At 34.2% G+C, this 11,365-nt stretch overlaps 1 protein-coding gene across 1 annotated transcript; it reads right to left on the reverse strand.

Moving 5' to 3' along the window:
• Positions 1–7,485: 7,485 nt before the first annotated feature.
• Positions 7,486–8,427, reverse strand: LOC138806746 (olfactory receptor 4L1-like). Its single transcript, XM_069992093.1, has one exon. It carries the CDS (start codon positions 8,425–8,427, stop codon positions 7,486–7,488), a length of 942 nt encoding a protein of 313 aa, XP_069848194.1.
• Positions 8,428–11,365: the final 2,938 nt, after the last annotated feature.

Genomic DNA, 11,365 nt, shown 5'->3' on the forward strand with positions numbered 1-11,365 from the left:
GTAAATGGTGCTGGCAAAATTGGTTAACTACTTGTAGAAAACTAAAGCTAGATCCTTATATATCACCCTGCACCAGAATCAACTCCAAATGGATCAAAGACCTCTAAGTCAAAGCAGACACCCTGAAGACATTACAAGATGGAACAGGAGAAACCCTAGGTCTCCTTGGCACAGGCCAAAATTTTCTTAAAGGAGACTCAGAAACACAACAAATCAAAGAAAGGTTTGACAAATGGGATTGCATGAAATTGCAGAGCTTCTGCATGGCAAAGGATATAGCTAACAAGATCAACAGAAAGCCCAAGGATTGGGAGAAGATCTTCACTGGTCATACAATGGACAAGGGTCTCATATCTAAAATATACCTGGAACTCAAAAAATTAAATCCCCCAACATCAAATCTTCAAAGAAACAACTGCCCGATAAATAAATGGGCTAAAGTCTTAAAGAGAAACTTCTTTGAAGAGAAAAGAAGGATGGCCAATAGACACATGAAGAAATGCTCAATCTTCCTAGCCATAAAAGAAATGTAAATCAAAACAACATTGAGATACCACCTCACCCAATTAAAATGGTTATAATCAAGAACTCTAATAACAACAGATGCTGGAGGGGATGTGGACAGAAGGGAACCTTACTGCATTGTTGATTGGAGTGTAAACTTGTTCAACCACTTTGGTGAGCAGTAGGGAGGTTCCTCCAAAGACTCCACATAGAGCTCCCCTATGACCCAGTAATCCCACTTTTGGACATTTACCCAAATGATCACAAACATGACCATCCTAAAGGTACCAGCACAACTATGTTTATTGCAGCATTATTTACCATAGCTAAGATATGGAACCAATCCAGAAAAAAATGATTAAAAAATTAAAAAAGAGGGAATAAATTAAATCTGTAAAAAAAAACCCATTGTTTCTTCTGAAAATATCTAAATATCTAAATATCTCAACCCCATACCTAGTGGACATTCTTAAAACAGACATGAAAATATTCAAGAATTACCTCCTAAAGGGTGAGATGACTTATCTGCAAAATTCCTTAGACCAGATTTTCTTTCAGTTTTGCCTTTTGATATGTACACAAGATGATATCCATGTTGGGTAGGGACACTATCTTTGGACTTTACAAACATTCACCTTCTGAAACTGTGACTGAAAAAAATAAAAATCTTGGAAATAAATTGAGTATCTCTTGGGAATGTGATTTTTTAGAATGATACTAATTATAGAATTATATTTTCAAAATTAGAACATGGAGAAAAGAAAAACCTCATATACATAAGTACAATATTAAATGAGTGTTTAAAAATTATTTATCTACCAATAACTACTAAGATCATATTTTCTATAATCTTTTATCATTTTCTTTAACTGGTATGTATTAGTTGTACACTATGTTTTTTTTTTTTTTTTTTTTTTGACAGTGTGAGGCCTGAACTCTGGGCCTGGGCACTGTCCCTCATCTCTTCAGCTCAAGGCTAGTGCTCTACCACTTGAGCCACATTGCCACTTCGGTTTTTTCTGCTCATGTGGTGCTGAGGAATCGAACCCAGGGCCTTGTGCATGCAAGGCAAGCACTCTACCACTGAGCCACCTTCCCAGCCCCTGTACACTATGTTTTTGTTGTGCTGTCTTTATGCATACATAGAATATACCATTGGTGTTTACCCACTTTATTACTCTTTCTTATGTCATGTTCAGCTTTCTTTTTTTGTTGTTGTTGTTGTTATTCTTTTTTTTTTTAATTTTATTTTATTTTATTTGAGAACATACTGTACAGAGGGGCTACAATTACATGGGCAGGATAATGCATACATTTCTTACCAAGCATTGCAGCCTCCTCCTTTGTTTACCCTTCACCTCCCTTCCCCGCCTCCCCCTCCCCCCACCCAATTATACCCCCCTCCCCCCCCACACCGACATTGTAAAGCTGGTTTTGACATGACATTTTGTACTTCTCATTGTTGCAACAGGTCCACCTGAATCCTTAAACGACTTGTTTGTCCCCATCTCCTCCACATGTTATACTGACATCAAATATAGTGAAAGCGGTGGTTACACTGTGGGGGAGGGACATACAAAGCAACAAAGAAATAATCTTATAAATGCGTTAGAAACACATGCATGAAAGAAACGAAAACATTAAAATACATATTTAAGGGTTCATTTTCCTAACATCACATTATCTGACCTTTTCCGCTTGACTCATACCTATACTAGATATTGCAAATAAGGGAAACCATGGGACCTATGCTTCTTTGGGCCTGGCTTACTTCACTTAATATAATTTTTTCCAAACCTTTCCATTTCCTAACAAATGGGGAAATGTCATTCTTTCTGATGGAGGCATAGAATTCCCTTGTGTATATATACCACATTTTCTTGATCCATTCATCTACTGAGGGGCATCTGGGTTGGTTCCATATCTTAGCTATGGTAAATAATGCTGCAATAAACATAGTTGTGCTGGTAGCTTTAGTGTGGTCTTGTTTGTAAACATTTGGGTAAATGCCCAAAAGTGGGATTGCTGGATCATAGGGGAGATCTATGTGAAGTCTTTTGAGGAACCTCCATACTGCTTTCCAAAGTGGTTGAACAAGTTTACATTCCCACCAACAATGAAGTAAGGTTCCTTTCTGTCCACATCCCCTCCAGCATCTGTTGTTGTTAGAGTTCTTGATTTTTGCTGTTCTAACTGGAGTGAGGTGATATCTCAATGTTGTTTTGATTTGCATTTCTTTTATGGCTAGGGATGTTGAACATTTCTTCATGTGTCTATTGGCCATCCTTCTTTCTTCTTCAGAGAAGCTTCTCTTTAAGTCTTTCGCCCACTTATTTATTGGGCATGTTCAGCTTTCTGATTACAATTTTAATTGGCTTCATTTGTATACATAGATATATTATACTTTGATCATATGTGTTCTCAACTTTGTCTCCTTCCTCTTTCTTCCTATTAACCATCCTCAAATAGTCTTTTTATGTTTGTATCATATATTTATCTCTCTAGATTCCACATATAAGAGGAAATGTAATATTTATTTGGAATCTTGAGCTATAGCTTTATATAATCAGACTCAAGTTTTATTTTCAAGAGTGATTATGTTCTGAACAGTGTGATATAAGACCACAAAAAATAAAAACATGAGATAAATACAGTTCATTAATTCTTGTCAAGGCTGTCTAAACAGTCAGTTTAGATGAAGTGACTTAAGTATACCACTGTATACTAACTGCAAGAGATACTGACCAATATGTGCTAAATATCAAATTGGGTAACTTATCTTTACTGGTTGCCCTAGCTTACATTTCTACTATTATTTATTTTATGATGTCTTTTACTATATACTGTTCAGCATGTGTTATAACTTATTTTCTTAATGCTTGCCATTCTGATTGAGACTTAATGGAACCTTACTTTTAATATTTATTTAATTTACATTAATGTCTGTAATATGTTGGCAATTTCTTCACGTATTCACGATTTGTATTTTCTGAAACCTTTCAACTCATTTACACATTTATGAATTGCAATAGCTTTTAATTTGAGATCTATTTTTGAGCTTTGTGTGTTTTACACAAAAATTCTTTCTCTACTGAATAGCTACTGAATAGTTCTAATTTGATGCAGTCTTATTTTTACTTCTTGCTCTTATTTTTACTCAGTTAAACTTTTATATAATAAGTAGATATAAATGTCAATAACTTTCAAAGAGTTTCCTATGTTTTTTTACCTCTAAAACTATGCAGTTTAAAATTTGTGATATTGACTTGAATTTTGTAGAACCTAGGAGATTATGACCTACTTTGTCTTCTTCATATAGAAAACCAGTTCAGTTTTTCCATCACCAATTTTTGAAAAGATTGTCTTGTCCATTGTATAATTTCCTCTCTCTTTTTATTGGGGGGGGCTTGGGGACCTGGGAGCTGTCTCTCAGCTCTTCAGCTCAAGGCTAGTGCTCTACCACTTGAGCCACAGCGCCACTTCCGGCTTTTTTCTTTTTGTTTATGCGGTGCTGAGGAATCGAACCCAGGGCCTCATGCATGCAAGGCAAGCACTCTGCCACTGAGCCACCTTCCCAGTCCCAACTTTCTCTCTTTTTTCAAAGGTATGTCTTGTTAAAAATATTTGTAATCACTTGATATTTTACATTATTTCTATTTTAAATATATGTTAAAAATTCACATCTGTTTCAAAAAAGTATGAGTATATGATATTGAAAATGATTGTATCTTTGAAGATGAGACCTAAATGGATTATGGCATATCCATAAAATGGAACTCTGAATAGGATTAAACTAAATAAAATAAAACTCTACAAATATACAAAGATAAAATTTTAAAACATAAAACTGAATAATAAATTTAGGATAAAGCAGGTATAAAAAGTATATTTACAATAAGATTTAAAACTATGAAAAATAATACATTTCACAATATATAGTAACAACAAATATTATAGGGAACAACTATCCAACAGATACATGAAGAAATGCTCAACTTCTCTAATCATGAAGAAATGCAAATCAAAACCACATTGAGATTCTACCTCACCCCGGTAAGAATGGCTATAATCAAGAAATCTAGTAACAACAGATGCTGGAAGGGGATGTGACCAAAGAGAATCCTACTACATTGATGGTGGGAGTGCAAACTTGTTCACCCACTTTGGAAAGTTAGTATGGAGGTTCCTCAAAAGATTCCATATAGAGCTCCCCTATGACCCAGCAATCCCACTTTTGGGCATTTACCCAAAGGATCACAAACAAGGCCATACCAAAGCCACCAGCACAACTATGTTTATTGCAGCATTATTCATCATAATGAAGATATGGAACCAATCCAGATGCCCTTAGTAGATGTATATATGTACACACACACACACACACACACACACACACACACACACACATATAATGGAATTCTATGCCTCCATCAGAAAGAATGACACTGCATCATTTGTTAGGAAATGGAAAGACTTGGAAAAAGTTATATTAACTGAACTAAGTCAGGCCCAAAGAAACATAGGTCCCATGGTTTCCCTTGTTTGCAATGACTAGTACATGTTTAGGACAAGTAGAGAAGGTCAAAGGCTATGTACATATATGACCATATAAGATGATGTTAAGCAAAATATACCCCAAGACATAGACACAAGTGGTTTTTACTTTCTTGCTATTGTTTTTTAATGTATTTATAATGCACTAATGATTCTTTTGTTTATTTTTTTGTTCTTCCCCCATAGTATAACACTTGTTTTTTGGGGTTTTTTTTGGCGGTCGTGGGGCTTGAACTCTGGGCCGGGCACTGTCCCTCAGCTCTTCAGCTCAAGGCGAGCACTCTGCCACTTGAGCTACAACGCCACTTCCGGTTTTCTAGTTTATTGGAGACAGGAGTCTCACGGTCTTTCCTGCCTGGGCTGGCTTTGAACCGCGATCCTCAGATTTCAGCCTCCTGAGTAGCTAGGATTACAGGCGTGATCCACCAGCGCCCGGCTTAACACTTGTTTTCACTGTATTTGATTCCTGTGTTCTGTATTGTGTATATACATTTTTTTTTTTTTGTAATTTGGGGAGCGGAAGGGATATAGCGGAATGCTTAAATGGGGATGCAGGTTGATCCATTGTGACGCCGAGATGTACAGGACACTATGTTGAAAACGAATTTTACAATGTCAGGGGGTTGGGGAGGGAAGGGATGGTAGGGGAAAAACAAAGGAAGAGGTAACAATGCTTGATAGGAAATGTACTCATTACCTTACTCATGTAACTGTAACCCCTCTGCACACTATTTTTGCAATAAAAATATATATATAAATTTTAAAAATAAAAATAAAAAATCTAGCATATTTATATCATCAAAAAAAAAAGAATATGACCTATGTAGTTGGTAATACGTTCTGAAATGTAAATAGTTGTACTTGGAGGGCAGGGCAGATTTTTCTCAAGTCTCTAACAATGGACTTTTATAGTGAAAGATAAACTGAAACAAATGTGGGAAACTCTTGCAAGTTATTGAAGTGCTATGCTAGTTTTCATATTTAACTGTCTAATCAACATAGTTCATAAATAATGAATGCAAATATATCTAGTAATACTAGAAAACTATTTTCCATGAGCCTCAATGTGATATTTGAAAGAAGAACTTAAAGTTTTACATGAACAGATGACTAGAAACATACCTTTAAATTTCCTTTAGCTTTACTTAGTGTGGCAGGCACACTGCCTTAGAGGCGGGAAACAATAATGGTGGCTAGAAATCTGCAAGGGCCACCTAGTCATGATGTCCAAGGACCACACATCTAAATGAATATTTAGTACAACTTAAGCTTTCCTCAATGTAACTTAACTAGCTTACATATTTTCTGTTTTGTTGTGATTTGAATTCAGAAATCCACAGAAGCTACTTTCTATGCAATTCTCATGCATATCAATCACTCATGAATATGATCATTGTCCCAGCTCAATAATAATCTTTCCACATTATCATGGTCAACATGTAATTGTAATTGTCCATATTTGAGTTTAGAATAATTAACACGTTAAAACATTTTTAACTTTCTAAAAATCTTTAATTGCAAAAATGTGCTTTACTGTGATACTTACAATTTGGATATTATGTTTTTTGATCAAATTTGTTACTCAATTCCCTTTCTTCCTCATTAAAATTAAGTTTTGACTAGATTCAATTTGGTATTATATAGATACATATATATTTATGCATATATATGTATATGTGTATATGTATTTATATCTTCTACAATATCCATACACTCCTGTCAAGCCTTTCTTTCTTTGTCCATTCCTACTATTTTTCCCATAAAGGAACTACTTTAAAATCCAAAGTTAGACTCATAGTTAAAAGTAAACACACACACACACACACACATCAATCTCATTTTCTATTTTTCTCTTTCTCTCTTTCTTTCCCTTTCTCCCTCTCTCCCTTTCTTTTGTTTTGGCCAGTCATGGGCTTGAACTTGGGGTGTAGATGCTGATCCTGAACTCTCTTGCTCAAGGGTAGTGCTCTACCACTTGAGCTATAGCACCACTTCCAGTTTTCTGGTGGTTAATTGGAGATAAGAGTTTAATGGACTGTCCTGCCCAGGCTGGCTTCAAACTGTGATCCTCAGGTTAAAGCCTCACGAATATGTAGGATTACAGGGATGAGCCATGAGCACCTGTTTTTTTTTTAACTATTGTTTCTTTTTATTTAAAAAGGATACTTTAAGAAATTTCTGGATTTCTAAATATAAAGAACAATTTCTGTAACATTCTATCACATTAAAAAGTACAATTGAATTTCTGTGAATAGAACTTTGTTGCAACATGAATGTTATACAAATGCAATAAGAAAATATACTTGAAAATTTCAGTGTACAATATAATTATTAAAAAAATCTACAAAACAAAACAAAGAACTGGCAACCTAATTTCAAATGTAATTTACAGGATTTTTCACTAAAAGTCTTCATCTTCACTCTTCTCTATGAGGTCTGTCTGGAGCTCACATGTCTTGTCCTCAATCTGCTCATGGCTGATTTCATCTCCTGATTCCGCAGAGTGTAAATAACGGGATTTAGTAAGGGAGTGATAACTGAATAAAATACAGAAAGAAATTTGTCCACTGAGAAGCTACTAAATGGCCAAATGTAAATGAAAATGCAGGGCCCAAAGAACAGCGTCACCACCGTGATGTGAGCAGACAGTGTAGACAGAGCCTTGGAGAGTCCTGCTGAGGAGCGACTGCGCACAGTAACCAGAATGATAGTGTAGGAAATGAGCAAGAGTATGAAGCAGATGAAAGACAACAGACCGCTGTCAGCAATAACCAGCAACTCCAGAACATAGGTCTCAGTGCAGGCAAGCTTCAATACTAGGGGAAGGTCACAAAATATGTCATCCACTACATTGGGGCCACAGAATGGCAAGGTGACAGTGAAGACCATCTGGCTCATTGTATGCACAAAACCAACAGCCCAGGACAGCAGCACAGATCCCACCAACACCCTGTGGTTCATGATGGCTGTGTAGTGAAGAGGTTTGCATATTGCAATGTACCTGTCAACAGCCATGACTATGAGAAGAGTCATCTCACTTCCCCCTAGGAAGTGGAGGAAGAACATCTGAGTCATACAACCCCACAAGGAGATAGTTTTAGTCTCCCTGAGGAAATCTGTCACCATCTTAGGGGTTGTTATTGTAGAAAGAGACATATCAAGAAAGGAGAGATTTCCCAGGAGGAAGTACATTGGTATTGAATGGAGCTGGGAGTCAAAGGTTACAGTGATAACAATGAGTAGATTCCCTGCCATGATTGCTGCATAGGCCACCAAAAATATGCAAAAAAAGAAAATTTCAAGTTTCCAACTGCTGGTGAGCCCTAACAAAACAAACTCAGATATCATTGAGCTGTTTTTTCTATCCATCTAGATGCTGTTTTTCAAAGAGCCTTTAAAGAAAGAAAATCTGGAAAACAAGATAAGTTAATAAGTAGTAGGTTTCAAACTACGAACATACAGAAAGAGAATATTTTTGCTACAGAAAGAGAAATTGGACATTTATGCAGAATAATGCCATTTAATTAGTGTAAATCGCATTGGCAGTACTACACTTTTTCTGTCAGAAAGGCATAAAAATGAGAAATTTATTATCAAATTCTGAACATCTGATGTTCAGATATGTATTATATTCCCTTATGTACTTGTCTCTATTATAATTTCATGATCAGAGTCCAGTTTGATCAATGAATTAAGCAAGTCAAACTGCTGTTAAGTCTAAGTGAAGAACATAACCATTGAATTTTATGCTTCCTGTTACTCATTCTTCCCTCTTGTATAAAGTATCCACATAAGCGCATGAGCTAAATTATAAAACACATTTTCTATATTTATTTGTGTGTTGCTGTTAGGGTTTGAACTCAGGTCCAGAGTTCTGTCCCTTAGATTTTTTGTTCAAGCCTAGCATTCTACTACTTGAGCCACAGCTTCATTTCTGGCTTTTTTGGTAGTTAATCAAAGATAAGGTTCTCACTTTTCTGGAGGAGCTGGCTTTAAACTGCAATCCTGAGATCTCAGTCTTTTGTGTAGCTAGAGGCTACTGGTTCCTGACTTGAACCACTGGTTTCGGACACAACCAAACATTTTATAAGTGAATTCATTTAGTACTCTTTTATAAGCTAAAGTATATTTCACCTACCTTTTAAAAAAAAGTTAATGGTAGTAATTTCATTTAATCCTAAAGATTTACTTATTGTATATTTATACTGGTCCTTTTCAGATAATTTAATTGCCATTTTAGGAATTCTTGAGTGAGGAAGTAAATCTTTCTTAGCGTTGAGGTTTTTGTTTCTTCTGGAATAAAGTTGTAATTAATCTGAGAAACACTTCTGGGCTCTTCTATTCAATCTCTGGCTTCTTTTAATGTCACTTTGGATGCTTTACTAATATAGGTCTTCTACAACCACCAAGACTTTGGTACTAGTATTTGTGTTTGCTTGACTCTTAAATGTGGATCATCCCTTCTTTGTTCCCAGTATACTCCTCAGATGCATTGAAACTGTGCACAAGGACTTAAAACTTACATCCAAGTTCATTCATCCTGATGTTTGTACTCCATACTTTCCCACAGTAACCTGAAACCATTAGCTCACTTATGGATCATGCATTAGTTTTCATGTGGATATTTTGTTATTTGATTTTTCTCTTTAGAAGTCTTACTTATGGATCAAACCATACTAGACTGACTTTTCATTGTTTGGCTTGAGTTTATCAATTATAAGAAGGCTTTCTTTAATAAACATATCTGAATAAAATTATCTAAAAACTAAAGTTCTAATCAGGGTCTAAGGATTAATAAAGAAAATTTGGTAACTCCTCAGAATATTGAATTTTTTTTTAATAATAAAATAAACCAAGTATTTAATCATGTGGATTATAAAAAGGCTTTAAATGATAGAATGTATCAAATAAACTGTATATTTTGTTGAATATATATTTGGTGTGTGTATTTACATTTATTAAATTTTGTTTTTTAATTAATCTCATTTTTTCTTGATTGTAATGATATGTTAATAGTGATTAAACTATGGTACTCTGTTTAATATGCTTTGCATAATTACACAGTTTTGAATCCTAAAAAATTATTTTCATCTCTGGAATCTCCATCCATGCAGTAATGCATCTGCACACTACATATGAAATTATTTTCAAAACCATGTAATTTTCACCATAATATTAACAGGAGAAAAATCACAAGACTGCTTTCTTCATTGGCCTGTAAGGTAAAGTAAGTGGTTAGCTTAACATTTAAAACTTGTAATACAACATCAGAAATGAATATTTAAACCTGTAAGATTTTAGTTTTTCATAATCATACTTGCATATTTTAAAGCAAATAATAACATTAATTAGTATTTCTAAGAGTGTTTTATAACAGTATTAAAATTTCCAAAATTTTATATCTTTCCATTTCTATTTATAAAGACTGAAAATTGTTGAGGTTGATAAAATTACTCATAACTGCAATTTTATATGATAAAATACTAAATATTTTCAAAAGATGTTCTTTTACTCAGACCTGTAACTAAGAAAACTGGAATGGAAAAATAGAAGTAGTTTAAACCTCAATGGAAAAATAGAAGTATGTTTATATAATTGAACCAGAAAGACATAAAATGACAGATTATAACTTCCTAAAATTGGATCAGTAGTGATTAGATTTGTTCTAGAACAAATTTTGTTTGAGAATGTAATGAATGATCTTTGCTGTGGGAAAAGCATAGCAAGGTTTTCAAGTGATTTTTTAAATGAAAAATGATTATATTCCTTTCAATTATAATTTCTTGCTTAGGAAAAGGAAGCTAAAATGATGTCAACCATGTGTGCCTATGTTAACTAGTCAATGTATTTCCAAACGATCACTGAGCTACCCAAGTTACTGTATGTGGAAAAGTATAACAGTTTTTTTTTAATGTATAAACAGAACACTCATATTTCTATAAATCATGAGAATTGTTATGTTTTTTTATGGACCTTTATCACTGACCAATATGAAAAGTGACAAGTCAAAAAACTGGAAAATGAGTATAGATATTTTTTGTATTAAAATAATATACCAAATTTAAAATAATGCACCAAAATTTTGTTCTCACATAATAAAACATTCATAATCACAATAATATATATTTTAGTCTATATAAAAATACTAGAGGATTTAGAATAATAAGACTAGTATGTTGAAAGTTTAACAAAAGGAGGATGTTAGTAGTACCAACCAAACGTAAGTAGATTGGTATTGTTAAAAATATATACAAATGACTTTTAAATCAATCATTTATCACTCATGATATTCCATAACTATCTCCTG

This window comes from Dipodomys merriami, unplaced genomic scaffold (assembly GCF_024711535.1).
Source record: "Dipodomys merriami isolate MVZ:Mamm:240054 unplaced genomic scaffold, mDipMer1.0.p SCAF_407, whole genome shotgun sequence".
NCBI lineage: Eukaryota > Metazoa > Chordata > Mammalia > Rodentia > Heteromyidae > Dipodomys > Dipodomys merriami.

Excerpts from the sequence above, each read along its gene's own strand:
- LOC138806746 (XM_069992093.1), bottom strand. The coding sequence starts at position 8,427 with ATGGATAGAAAAAACAGCTCAATGATATCTGAGTTTGTTTTGTTAGGG.